General features: G+C 46.2%; 1 protein-coding gene across 5 annotated transcripts in view; it reads left to right on the top strand.

Moving 5' to 3' along the window:
* hhatlb (hedgehog acyltransferase like, b) overlaps window positions 1–14,556 on the top strand; it is a 66,033-nt gene that overhangs the window by 22,108 nt on the left and 29,369 nt on the right. For all 5 annotated transcript variants that reach the window (XM_043690821.1, XM_043690817.1, XM_043690820.1 and 2 more), the window contains exons 3-4: window positions 7,435–7,502; window positions 11,450–11,563. In XM_043690821.1, the coding sequence (XP_043546756.1) occupies window positions 7,435–7,502; window positions 11,450–11,563 (182 nt within the window). The remainder of the gene's footprint in view (window positions 1–7,434; window positions 7,503–11,449; window positions 11,564–14,556) is intronic.

Below are 14,556 nucleotides of genomic sequence, written 5' to 3' on the forward strand. Positions count from 1 at the left end.
GTAGGGGGGTGTGGACCTGACCAGGTAGTCACGGAGGGAACGTTCTTTGCGGAAGGCGGAGAGGGGTGGGGAGGGGAATATATCCCTGGTGGTGGGGTCTGTTTGGAGGTGGCGGAAATGTCGGCGGATGATTTGGTTTATGCGAAGGTTGGTAGGGTGGAAGGTGTGCACCAGGGGCGTTCTGTCCTTGTTGCGGTTGGAGGGGTTGGGTCTGAGGGCGGAGATGCGGGATGTGGACGAGATGCGATTCCAGCTTCTCCCCCTCAAACGTTTTGCTGCCCTCTAGGTGTTCCTTCACCTTAAGTACTTAAGAAGTGGATGTGGAAAGCACTGGAGGTTCAACGAATGGCCAACAGCCATGATGTACATGGTTTCTTCAGGGCTGTCAAGACCACCTATGGACCAAACCCCTAAGGCCCCGCCTCACAGCTGGCCAAGGACAGAGTGACTCTTAACAAAGACAATGCCGGGGAGCACGTCAGAGACCTCCTTGGCTCTGTCATTGATCTGAGAGTCCTTAAATGCATCCCACTGTACACTACACACCACGAGCTCAGCAACACCCCAGCCCCACACAAAGTAGAGAAGGCCATCTGCCAGCTCAAGAACAACAAGGCTGCTGAAGCAGACGGTATCACTGTGGAGGCATAGAGCTCCCAGTTCAGCTACACGCTCTTGTCTGCCTTATCTGGGGAGGAGGAGAGTATCCCGGGAGAGCTCCGAGGTACCACAGTCGAGAGCATTTTCAGAAAAGGAGACCAGTCCAACTGTGATAACTATATGGGAATCTCCCTGTTGTCAACCGTTGGAAAGTCATCGCCAAGCTCTTTCTTCATCATCCCCTCCCTGTGGCTGAGGAGCCTCCTCCTGAAATCACATGGAGGAGCACAGTGGACATGATGTTCACTGTGCAACAGCTGCAGGAGAGATGCAGAGAAAAGACCCTCCCCTCGTACACTGCCTCCTTACAAAGGACATTTGACACAGTCAATCAGGAAGCATTGTGGAGCAGCCATCTCCGCTTGGTTACGATATGAAGTTTGTCACTATCCTTCGCCTGCTCCATGATGACATGGAAGTCATGGTAATGTCAAATGGCTGCACCACCGACCCATTCCCAATTCAGAGCAGTTCCAAGCAGGGCTGTGTCATCACCCCACACTGTTTTCCATCGACCTCGCTGCTTTACCTCACCGCCAACAGGCTCCCCGGGAGTGGAGTGAACCTATAGAACCAGCGGGAAACTATTCAACCTCTGCTGCCTTTGAGCCAAAACGAAAGTCACCCCAACCCAGTGTCATTGAGCTGCAGTACACGGATGATGCTTGCAAATGTGCAAACTCAGAATGTAGTCCAGACCATCATCAGCACCTTTACCGAGGTGTACAAGAATATGGGTCTTACCCTGAACATCCGAAAGATGAGGGTTCACCACCAGTCTGGCCCCACATTGCGGAGCAAATCCCCAGTCGTCAGAGTCCATGGGGAGGCCTTGGAGAACATTGGCCATTTCCTTACCTTGGGAGTGTCTTGTCCCCCAAAGGAGCTATTGATGAAGAGATCCTGCACTGTCCCCAGTGTGCTAGCACAGCCTTCAGCTGCCTGAGGGAAAGGGCATTAGAGCACAACAACATAGGATTCGACACCCAAATTGTGTTAGTGTGTTTTGGTGGTTCCCACCCTCTTACGTGGCTCTGAAATATGGACTGTCTACAGCAGACACCGCAAGGTACTGGAGCAGTTCCACCAATGCTGCCTGCGCAAGATCCTACAAATCTACTGGGAAGAAAGATGCGCCAACACCAGTGTCCTCGACCAGGCCCACATCCCCAGTGAGGCACTGACTACCCCCACCTCCTCTCCCCCCCCCCCCCCCCAACCACCTCGATCGGCTGCGATGAGCTGGGCACATCATCCCCATGATTAACATGAGACTCCCCAAGCAGCTGCTCTACTCCCAGCCTCAAAATGGCAGGTGAGCCCTAGGTGGACAGGAAGTGATTCAGGGATACCCTCGGGGCCTCACTGGCCAAGTGCAGCATTCCCATAGAAATCTGGGAATAAGCGGCCTAAGACTTTCCAAAGTGGAGGAGGAACATCCAGGAAGGTGTTGAGCACCTGTAGACTTGCTATTGGAAAAAGGTGAAAGCCAGAACCAAACAGCGTAAGGAGCGCACTGCCACACCAACGCTCTGCCCTCTCCTTCTGTCCCAAGTGTAACGGACTCTGCTGTCGCCGCATTGGTCTGTACAGGCACATATGGAGTCCTCCTCGTATGCGAGGGACTGCCAATGAATTAATGAAAAATGTTGAGGCGGGAAACCCCACAACCCTTTTTTAAAATACTTGAACAAGGACCCAAGGTTGAAAGGTGGGCTAGTGTAACTTTGCCACACTACAGACTTGATGGGCCAAAGGGCCTCTTCTGTACTGAATGATTCTGTGAGCATGCAGCAAACCAAGTCCAGAAATTTGCTGGAACAGTGTGGTTTCTAAGAAATGCCTTTTGAAACTTAAGAAAGAAAAAAATCAATGTGTCACTGCATTGACCATTTTTAAAATAAGACATCCAGATATTTCTACAGAATGTGAGATCAATCAAGTTTTCCACAATGCTTCAAAATTTGAGTCCTCAAAAAAATGTTTGTTCCACAAAGCCAAGCTAGGGCTGAGATTGCTGTTAGCTGCAGCCCTGAGACTGTCAAGTGCAAGCCACATATCTCATTTGTGATACATGTGAACAAAGTAAAGCTGGCATTGTCTTCGCGGACCGTCGAGCTGCTCTCTCATTAGAGAGTGGTGGTAGTTTAACCTGAAGGTTACCACGCCTCAACTGAGGGCCGAGGTTGAGAAGGAGAGTTCTTTCTTAGAAATTTCAGCTGGAACAGGAATTGAACCAATGCTGTTGGCAACTCTCTGCATCGCAAATCAGCCTTCCAGCTAACTAACCCCACATATAGACAGCACAGGCAATCGCTACAAACCTATTTGATGCGAGGCTTGATCATGTTCATTTTGTTTTCAGAGAATGGGTCCCTGGAAATGAACATGTCATTTCCGGTATGTATCAATATACCTTGACTGGTTGAGAGCATGGTGCTGGAAAAGCACAGCAAGTCAGGCAGCATCCGGGGAGCAGGAGCATCGACATTTCGGACAAAAGCCCTTCATCAGGAATGAGGCTTGTGGGCCGGGGTGCTGAGAGATAAATGGGAGAGTGGGTGGTGTTGGGGGGGCAGGGCTATTGCAGTGAAGACAACAGTGTGAAACTCTGTTGCAAGACCAACAGCCACTGTGTGTCAGATCCCGAAGTATTTTGTGAGTTAATGAAACATTTATGAACATGTTTTCTAGCCCAATAAAACGCCTCCTAAACCCTGTGTGTTTTTGCATCACATTACAATTCCCGGTGAGACCAATAATGTTTGAAGCAGATCTTTGATATCCCAGTGACGAACTCAAAGGATCTCATGATAAAATTTCACCTTGTAAGAATTTTGTAATGTTACATAGAACATTACAGCGCATGACAGGCCCTTCGGCCCTCGATGTTGTGCCGACCTGTGAAACCAATCTGAAGCCTATATGACCTACGCTATTTCATTTTCATCCATATGTTTATCCAATGACCATTTAAAAGCTCTTAAAGTTGGCGATTCTACTACTGTTGCAGGCAGGCCATTCCACGCCCTTACTACTCTGAGTAAAAACAAAACTACCTCTGCGCTCTATATCTATCACCCCTCAGTTTAAAGTTATGTCCCCTCATGCTAGCCCTCATCATCCAAGGAAAAAGGCTGTCACTGTCCACTCTACCTAATCCTCTGATTATCTTATATGTCTCCATTAAGTCACCTCTCAACATTCTTCTTCTGAACAAAAACAGCCTCAAGTTCCTCAGCCTTTCCTCATCAGACCTTCCCTCCATACCAGGCAACATCCTGGTAAATCTTGTCTGCAGTGTGGAAGGTGAGGACTGCAGATGCTGGAGATAAGAGTCGATAATGTGGTACTGGAAAAGCACAGCAGGTGAGGCAGCAGCCGAGCAGCAGGCGAATCATTCCTGATGAAGGGCTTATGCCCGAAACGTCGATTCTTCTGCTGCTCGGATGCTGCCTGACCTGCTGTGCTTTTCCAGCACCACATTATTGACTCAAATCTCCTCTGTACCCTTTCCTATAATGCGGTGACCATCTCTAAGACCATCTCTACTCTCAAGTGCAGCCGCACCAGAGTGGATGTTATACCTGAGTGCTGTAGCAAGCTGGAAATGGAATCCCACTGTTCCCATGGTTATTACTAAAATTAGAGTTTTGAAAATTTCACAGAATTCAGCAAGTTCCCTGTCTTTTAGACCCAAGTTGACAGAAATCACTGTTTTGAACAGGAATTATAATTTATTGCGAGTCATAGACTTCAGTTGCGGGTAGATAATTTTTGTATCTAACTACTAGTACCTAAGATGATGCCATAAGAGGCAATATTGTAAAAGTTTCACTGTACTCTGGTATATTTGTACTTGAGTACACCTGACAATAAAGATATGTCTATTCTATGTAACTCTACTTGTTAAAACCCCTTAAGTAAAGGTAAAGTCACTATAGTCCCTCATTAGAGAGATGGTCAATTGGTGCTAGTTTAATGTGGGGGTCACCACACCTCAGGCAAGGGAAAAGAGATTGAGAAAGAGAGTCCTGCGAGGTAACCTCAGCTACGGCTGGAATTGAACCCACACAGTTGGCTTCACTCTGCATTGCAAACTATCCAGCCAACTGAACTAACTGACCCCTGATTACCCCCCCCATTCCCACCTATCTATCTATCACTCACACTCACACTCAACATTATAGATGGAGGCAGAACCTGGGCAAGCAGTTCAGTGGTGTCTGTTTGCAAGATCCTATGTTGGTCAGAATGTTACCTCTGAGTTTCTTCTTCAGATTTTTCATTTGTTTGCAAGAGACACTGGGTGGCTGGTTCACACTTTTAAAAGGTGTAAAAGTAAGTAGAAGTCACAGCTTTTTGAAAATGCTGAAGGGAAAGTGAACTGACTTTCTTCCAGCTCAAGGTTTTTTTTTAAACTGCAGAGAATAGACAGCTCCTGAGTGGGTGGAGTTCTGAAGGGATCCTCCTATCTTGATAACAGTCCCAAGCTGGCCAGCTACCTGAGAACCAATCACATCATTGCTGGCAGGCAAAGGGCCTTTGTCATTGATAACTGGTCACTATTTCACAGACCAATCAGCCACTTGTTGCTGGCTGAATCTCCCCTTGCACACACTCTTCACCTACTACTGCTTGAAACAGCAGCTATGTAAACAATACCTATAGGGAGTATCTGGTAACTTGCTTTCAAAAAAATGTGCAGTAATCCTTGGTTTTAAAATAATTATTTCCCCATTTCAGTCCAAAATTTAAAAAACAAAGCAAAATAAAAAACAAAGCAATAAATATGCTAAAAACAATGCTGACTAGTCATGACTAGGCAATTTCTGATACACTAAAGAAAATATTCCATCTTTCCATACCCTCTTTATTGCCTAGGAACAGAAAGCCTGTATGCTTTGTTTATACAGTACATAGTACTCTTTACAAATTATAATCTTTACAGGAGTCTGGCAGGAGTAACACCCACCTGCTATCAGGTTCACTTCTTTCCATTTTGCTGCATTGTACCGTCCATTATTTGTCGAATGTCATTTCCCGGTTGCCTGAGTGTATCCAAACTGCCTTTCCATAGGCAACTGACCTAGTTCTGTACCTCACCCAAACTGCATGTTCCAGTTTCCACCAGTCACTCCTCTTACACCAGAGATCATGCTCCCAATCCTTTTCTGTTCGGTCGCAATCAGAGAACAGCCTCTACCCCTACAATTCATGGCCACTGCTGTTTGTGGAATCATAGAATTTTACATTCCAGAAGGAGTCCATTTGACCCATCATGTCTGTACCGGACCCCGAAAGAGTTACCTAGCCAGTCCCCCTTTCCATCCCTATCTCTGTCACTTCTTTCTCCTCAGTGTAACAGCCGATACTTGGATTTCAATTGAACCTGAGCTGCGTCCCTCTCCCTCATGTCAGTTTTTTGGCAACCAGATAACATCAGTTTGTTGCAAATCTAATAGGCAGTCATGTGATCTGTTTTACTTTGAATTGAAAGAGACAGTTAAGAACTTAACCATCTTTCTAAAACCTCACCCCACATAACAGACTATTCCTGAGAAACTCAGGAGGTGGGTGAGTGTCATGTTGGAAAAAATATTTAGGCAATTCCCAGTGTTATCATAGAATTCTTACAGTATGCAAACTGATCATTTGGCCCAACAAGTCCACACTAACCCTCCGCAGAGTAACCTACCCAGACCCATTTCCCCTGCATTTACCCCTGACTAATGCACCCAACCCCCACATCCCTGAACAATATGGGCAATTTAGCATAGCCAATTCACCTAACCTACACATTTTTTGGAATGTGGGAGAAAACCGGAGCACCCGGAGGAAACCCACACAGACACTGGGAGAATGTACAAACTCCACACCGAGGCTGGAATCGAACCTGGCGCTGTGGGGCAGCAGTACTAACAACTGAGCCACCGTTAGGTTTTGACAATTTGAGAAGAATGGGAAGAAAGGACTTTCAGAATCTGGAGAAAGGGTAAGATTAATAAAATTCTAACTCCAATCTCACAGGGTAGCCCTACATAGAGAAGTTCCCCGCCAGGTCACTCTTGAACCAGGGGATGTTTTCCCCCTTACCCCCTGTCTTAAGCATGTATACCATCTTTTCCTTGTAACCAATCAGTTCTCAATGGTTGAAACATTAACTCTGCTTTCTCTCCATGGATACTGCCAGCCCTGCTGAATTCCTCCAGAAATTTCTATTTTTGTGACATCATCTTGGGATAATTTGATTTAAGACTGAAGTGAAGGAGAATATCTTCACTGAGAGGGATGCTGAGTCTGAGGAATGTTCTGTCCAGAGGATTGTGGAAGCTCCATCACTGAACATGTTCAAGGTAGAAATCGATTGGCTTCTGGAGACTAAAGGGATATGGAGGTTATGTGGAAAAATATTGTCCAGGAAGATGATTGATCATTGTCCAGAATGGTGAGGTAGTTTGATGGGATGAATGGCCTACTCCTGTTCTTCTGTCAGAGTGGAAGATGGTGTGAGATATTTGTCTTAGTATGGTGCCTGTGAGTGTGTGCGTGAGTGTCTGTTTGTGAGGGAGAGCGCAGGGTGAGGGATAGTGTGCAGAATGGGGACATTGCAGGGGAGCACGTGGGGTCCAGTTTCCCTGCATGAATAGAACCAGTGTCTTTGCCAAAATAAAACCCTTTCTAGGATGGGCCCTTCCTTTTAATGAATCATCATCTGTTTTTCAATCTGTGCTTGATATTTCACCATTGAACTTAATTTTTGCCCTCCCACAGAAAACATGAGCCGGCGAAGCTTTAAAAGCAGTGTCAAGCAAGGCTGGGCATATATTGGTCGGAAAATGGTGAGTTCCTGGAAATTGTTTACACCAGCTCACTGGATGATCCCAGAGAGTCATGTTGACTGGGTCGCTTTGAGGGATGGGACTCAAATTGGAAAAGGGTTTTATTGGCCTTGAGCTGGAGGAAGGGTCTTGAACGAAGAGACAAAGTGGTAGATGGGCCGAGAGGCTTGTTTGGCTCTGGGGTTGGGGGTTGAATTGTGGAATAAGCTCCAGAGCTCAGGACCAGGCATAACCGCCAATAGAAAAGCATTTGAAATAGTGAGTGGAAAACTCTAGGGAGTGCAGAAATCTCTGAAGGCATTGGGGCTGGTGGAGACTGGAAATGAGAACATGGGGCTGTGGAGAAATCAGAACAGGTGAGAGACCAACAAGAGAAATTAATTCAACAATAAAAATCTGGGTGTAATAATTAGTCATAAGGGACTCGTGCAGTGGTAGTATCTGTTAGGAGGTGGATTGAATTCATTACCTGTCCAAACAGGTTTGTTTTGAAAAACACGTTTTTTTTAAAAAGGAAAATGAGCATATCCAATGCCAGTTTCTCAGAAGAAGCTGTTTTTAATCTCATTTGCATTTAATGGCATTATACTTGCTGATGTCACCCATCTGTGTTAAATATTTGCACCTGGCTCCTAATAAGATGCTAGAAACTAAACAAAAGTAAGGGAGTATAGCATTTAGGATAAGATATTAGACTCTGGCCCAAAAAGTGACAGTGAAGGAATGGCGATATATTTCTAAGTCAGGATGGTGAGTGGGTTCCAAGGAGAACTTGCAGGTGCTGGGTATTCCCACCTATCTGCTGCCCTTGTCCTTCCAGATGCAGGAGGTTGCAGTTTGGAAGGAGCTGTCGGAGGTGCCTTAGTGAGTTGCTGCAGTGCACCTTGTCCAGTAGATGGTACACAGTGCTACCATGATGCTGAGAAGGTAAAAGGAGTGAATGAAGGTAGTGGATGGAGCGCCAATCTGCCAGGCTGCTTTTTGTTGGATTTCAATGTTCTGGATTGTTGGTGGAGTTATGCTGATCCAGATGAAAACAGGAACAGAACCAGACCGTTCAGCTCCTCAAGCCTGCTTCATTCTTCATGGCTTTTCAGATTGTGGCCTTAACTCTTAATGGTGAATGTATTCAAAGACCCAGCCTCCACTGTTTGCTGATGTCCAAAGATTAATAACCTTCTGAGAGAAGAAATGCCTCCTCATCTCTGTCTTAAGTGGGCGATGCCCTTATTTTAACTGTACCCACAAGTTGCAGACCCCTTCTCCCCCAAAAGTGAGAATCATTCTCCCTGCACCTGCCCTGTCAGAGCCCCCTCGGAGCTGTGTGTGTCACAGTAAGATCACCTCTCACTCTTGTAAACTCCAGCGGGTGTAGGCCTGACCTGCTGAACTTTGTTTCATAAGATAACCCGTTTTGTTCCATGCTCATCCTAGTGAGCCTAGTCTGGACTCCTTCAAATGACCTTATACAGCAGCAGCACCTCCCCGACCCTCCTGCTGGCTCAGTGGATGTGTGAAATTGCTGCCTTTGAAGGTCATACTCTGGAGGGACCAGCATCATCAGGGGGCGTGGTTTGGGTAAAAGTCTTTTCCCCAGGGTGAGGGAGTCCAGAACTAGAGGATATAGGTTTAAGGTGAGAGGGGAAAGATTTAAAAAGGACCTAAGGAACAGTTTTTCGCACAGAGGGTGGTACGTGTATGGAATGAACTGCCAGAGGAAGTGGTGGAGGCTGGTACAATTACAACATTTAAAAGGCATCTGGATGGGTGCATGAATAGGATGGGTTTGGAGGGATATGGGCCAAGTGCTAGCAACTGGGACTAGATTAATTTAGGATATCTGGTCGGCATGGACGGGTTGGACCGAAGTGTCTGTTTCATTGCTGTACGTCTCTGAGAGTCTATGATGCTGGGGACATGTAATTGAATTTTTTGAAGGTGGAGGTCAATTCTTGTTCGGCAACAGAATGATAGTTTGTGGCTAAAAGGGATCGTGGCATCTGAAAGGCAAACAGATCTGCCATGAGGGCTTGAGGGGCCGAATGGCCTAGTTCTCATGTTTGTATGTTTGATGTGGCTTTCAGCCATCAGAAAAAATTGGGCAAAAAAAATCAAAATGAACGAGGTGCTGCTGGGACACTGGAAATTGACTGGGAAGTGTAGGCCATTCCCAGAGTTAAACTAAAACAAATTTAAATTTGTTTAGGAGCACTTTACTGCAGATGCTGGAATGTGTACTGAAAACAACAAATGCTAGAGATCACAGGTGGGTTAGACAGCATCCATGGAGAGAGAGAGAGAGTGCAAACTACCATTTCGAGTCCAGAAGACTGTTCATCAGAGCTGAAGCGAAGTGTGGAGGGGACAGCATTTACGCTGTAGTTATTTTTTGGGCGGCAGGGGGGAAGGGGGTGCGGGTGGTGTGGAGGTAATGGGTGTAGGCTGCTGGTGGAGAAAGGATGTTAATTGTTTAGATTAAATGATCAGAATGTGAGGGTGGCAAAAACAATGGTGTGTCTCCTGCCAGACAAATCTGCCATTGTTCTGCCACTCACGTTCCAATCACTTAATCTGAGCTACAGGGGAACCTCGATTATCTGAACGTGATGGGCAGACACTATTTTGTTTGGATAATCGATTTAATTGGTTAAATGCTTTTCCTCTGGGGCTTGGAGTTTTTAAAGTCTGCTCCTCGTTCAGGAGACTGCAGCAGCACACTGTGTGAGACCCTGCCTCCAACCCCATGCAACACCTCCCCCCGTGCGACACCTCCCCACCTGGAGTAGAGTGGTGCCGGAAAAGCACAGCAGTTCAGGAATCATCTGAGGAGCAGGAAAATCAACGATTCGGGCAAAAGCCCTTCATCGGGAATACAGCCCCCAACCCCGTGCAACATCTCACCCCACCCCAACACCTCAACCCTGTCCAACTCCGCCCCCGCCCACCCCCTCTCCGGGGCAGCTGGACTGGACGCCAAAAACAAGACTGCTGCAGTTGCCTTCGTGGGGTAAGTCTCCAAACAGAGCGCGCGCACACACACACACACGCAGCCACAGCCACAGCCCCACACACAACTTTTTGCTGCAACTTTTTGACAGGTTCCACCTTTGCCCTGTACAGGACAATGTTAGAGAGATTATCTGGGGAAGGGGGGGTTTAAGGTACACCCCTGTGTAGAACTCTAGGGAAAGTGTGGGGGGAGAGAAAGTGAGGGCAGACAGTCATTTGGAGACGGTGCCTGTTTAATCTCTGTAAACAAAAAAACGCGATCATTGTTGGAAACGCGTCTTTCATGTAATGTTTCCATCGGGATCGCGAGATCTCCTTCGGATAATCTGATTTTCGGATAATTGAGGTTCCTCTCTATCAACATCCTTTCTCCACCAGAACCGTACACATATTATATTGCCAGAGGAGGTGTGGAAGCTGCATTCAAGGAGCACCTGGATGAATACATGGACAGGAAGGGAATAGATGTATACGGATCCTGTAAGTGAAGACAGGTTTAGCATGAAATGTGGCAGTGCAGGCTTGGAGGGCTGAAGGGCCTGTTCCTGTGCTGTATTGTTCTTTGTTTTATGTTCTATCTCTGAGTAGGTTGACCCTGACTCCTGAGTGCCTGAATCTGGATATTCTCATTGCTCCTGCATTACTGAATATTCCATAAAGAGACTCTGCATCAAACAGGGCTAACAGTAAATAGAGGGATTGGAGAGGGTGGTGTTGGTACATTAATTGTGTTCACTTGCATGCGGGTGAAAATGAAGAGTGGTATGGAATAAATTCTGGTACAGACTTGTTGGGCTGAATGACCTCTTTCTGTGTTGTACAGTCCACATCACAGAGGCTTGTATCCTTCCGTCTCTGAGCCAAGAATGCTCCCCTGAGCCACGGATAGGGTCTTGAAGAGCCGGACCAGCATGAGTTCCCTGTGTTTTGTTTTGCAGGATGTTGCTGACTTTGAGTGGGTTATGTGGTTCACCAAGTTCCGAAACTACATTCTTTTCGCCTTATCCGGCCACGTGCTGTTTGGTAAAGCTATTTCCATGACGGTTCCTCAGGTGGGTGTCACTTCCATTCTGTCAGCTCATGTTGTTGTTTGTTCCTTGGAACATGCAGAAGACCAAAGGAACAGTATTTATTGAGACATTCTAGAGCCGACTCAGATGGTGTGGGATCAGGTTTGATGTAGAACATGGAACATTATAGCGCAGTACAGGCTCTTTGGCCCTCGATGTTGCCAACCTGTGGGACCAATCTAAAGCCCATCTAACCTACACTATTCCATTCTCATCCATATGCCTATCCAATCACCATTTAAATGCCGTAAAGTCTACTACTGTTGCAGGTAGTGCGTTCCATGCCCCTACTATTCTGAGTAAAAAAACTACCTCTGACATCTGTCCTATACCTATCGCCCCTCAATTTAAATCTATGTCCCCTCATGCTAGCCATTGCCAACCGAGGAAAAAGGCTCTCACTGTCCAACCTATCTAACTCTCTGATTATCTTATATGTCTCAATTAAATCGCCTCTCAACCTTCTTCTCTCAAACAAAAACAGCCTCAAGTCCCTCAGCGGTGACTAGGACTGTATGTAATACTCTAAGTGCAGCCATACCAGAGTTTTGTACAGCTGCAGCATGATCTCATGGTTCTGAAACTCAATCCCTCTACCAATAAAAGCTAACACACTATATGCCTTCTTAACAACACTATAAACCTGGGTGGAAACTTTCAAGGATCTATGTATCTGGACACCAAGATCTCTCTGCTCATCTACACTACCAAGAATCTTACCATACTCTGCATTCCTGTTACTCCTTGTGGATCACCTCTCACTTTTCCGCATTAAACTCCATTTGCTACCTCTCAGCCCAGCTCTGCAGCTTATCTCTGTCTCTCTGCAACCTACACCATCCTTCGTCACTATCCGCAACTCTACCAACCTTAGTGTCACCCACAAATTTACTAACCCATCCCTCTCTGCCCTCATCCAGGTTATTTATGTAAATGACAAACAACAGTGGACCCAAAACAGATCTTCGCGGCACCCCACTAGTAACTGAGCCCCAGGATGAATATTTCCCATCAATCACCACCCTCTGTCTTCTTTCAGCTACCCAATTTCTGATCCAAACCGCTAAATCACCTTCAATCCCATGCCTCTGTATTTTGTGCAATAGCCTACCATGGGGAACCTTATCAAACACCTTACTGAAATCCATATACACTACATCAATCACTTTGCCCTCATCCATCTGTTTGGCCACCTTCTCAAAGAATTCAATAAGGTTTGTGAGGCACGACCTATCCTTCACAAACTGTGTTGACTATCCCTAATCAACTTATTCATCTCTAGATGATTATAGAGATGAATATAACCCTTATATATAATCCTTTCCAACACTACCCACAACTGAAGTAAGGTTCACAGGTCTCCCCTTCTTGAACAAGGGAACAATAGTTGCTATCCTGCAGTCTGGCATTAATCCTGTAGACAAAGATATCCCAAAGATCTCCTCCCTGGCTTCCCAGAGAATCCTAGGGTAAATCCCATTCGGCCCAGGGGACTTATCTATTTTTACATTTTCCGGAATTGCTAACACCACCTCCTTATGCATCGCAATCCCATCTACTGTAGTAGCCTGTGTCTCAGTATTCTCCTTGATCACATTGTCTTTTTCTAGTGTGAATACTGACGAAAAGTATTCATCTAGTGCTTCCCCTATCTCCTCTGACTCCAAGCACAGATTCCCATTATTATGCTTGATTGGCCCTAAGCTTACTCTAGTTATTCTTATATTCCTGATATACCTATAGAAAGCCTTTCATTCCATCCACCAATGACTTCTCATGTCCCCTCCTGGCTCTTTTTAGCTCTGTCTTTAGGTCTTTCCTAGCTAACTTGTAACTCTCAAGCGCCCAAACTAAGCCATCACATCTCATCCTAACATAAGCCACCTCCTTCGTCTTGACAAGAGATTCCACTTTCTGAGTAAACCACAGCTCCTGTGCTCGACAATTTCCTCCCTGCCTGACCGGTACACACTTCTTCAAGGACCTGCAGTAGCTGGTTCTTGAAGTTCCACATTTCTATTGTGCCCATCCTTTGCAGTTTCATCCCCATCTTCTGCATTCTAAACCTTGCCTAATCGCATTGTAATTGCCTTTCCTCCAGCTATAACTCTTGCCCTGCGGTACATACCTATCCCTTTCCATTGCTAAGGTAAACATAACCAAATTGTAGGCATTATCACCAAAATGCTCACCTACCTCCAAATCTAACACTTTGGCTGGGTTCATTACCCAGTACCAAATCTAATGTGGCCTCACCCCTTGTTGGTCTATCTACATACTGTGTCAGGAACCCCTCCTGCACACATGGAACAAAAACTGACCCATCTATAGTACTCGAACTATAGTATTCCCAGTCCATATTTGGAAAGTTAAAGACCCGTATAACAACTACTCTGTCACTCTCACTCCTATCGAGAGTGACCTTACATGGGATTTTATAACTTGGCAATGTCATTGGTAAGTGGAATCTTTGGGAGCTGAGAGGATCGGAAGATGTGTCTTGCACAGTGGCTTCTCTGTGTGGAATCACACTGAGTAACAGAGGTTGTAACATTATGTGGCATGCTGGCTGTGTACAGGGGGTCCCAGAGTCTGCAGAGAGCTGCCATTGTGATCCTTCACTCCTGTCCCCAGGCAGTGGGATAATCCATGGTCATGACCACCATACAAACAGGGAGCAAGAGTCCCAGCCATTTGTCCCTTCAAACCTGCGCCAGGTTAATCTTCCGCCCACTTGGCAATCAAGAGTTTATCTACCTCTGCCCACAAGGAAGCAATTGAGTGATTGGCAGGAGTAGGTGAAGGTAGGAAGAGCTAGGGGATGAGGAAAACTGTATGGGCAGCTGTGTGTGGGTGAGGTGAAGGATCTGGCATGGGTCCTGCGTAACACAGAGTGTTGCTAGGTTAAGCAGTGGGAGTTGAAAATGTGTTGCTGGAAAAGCGCAGCAGGTCAGGCAGTATCCAGGGAACAGGAG

This window comes from Chiloscyllium plagiosum, chromosome 5 (genome assembly GCF_004010195.1).
Source record: "Chiloscyllium plagiosum isolate BGI_BamShark_2017 chromosome 5, ASM401019v2, whole genome shotgun sequence".
Taxonomy (NCBI): Eukaryota; Metazoa; Chordata; class Chondrichthyes; order Orectolobiformes; family Hemiscylliidae; genus Chiloscyllium; species Chiloscyllium plagiosum.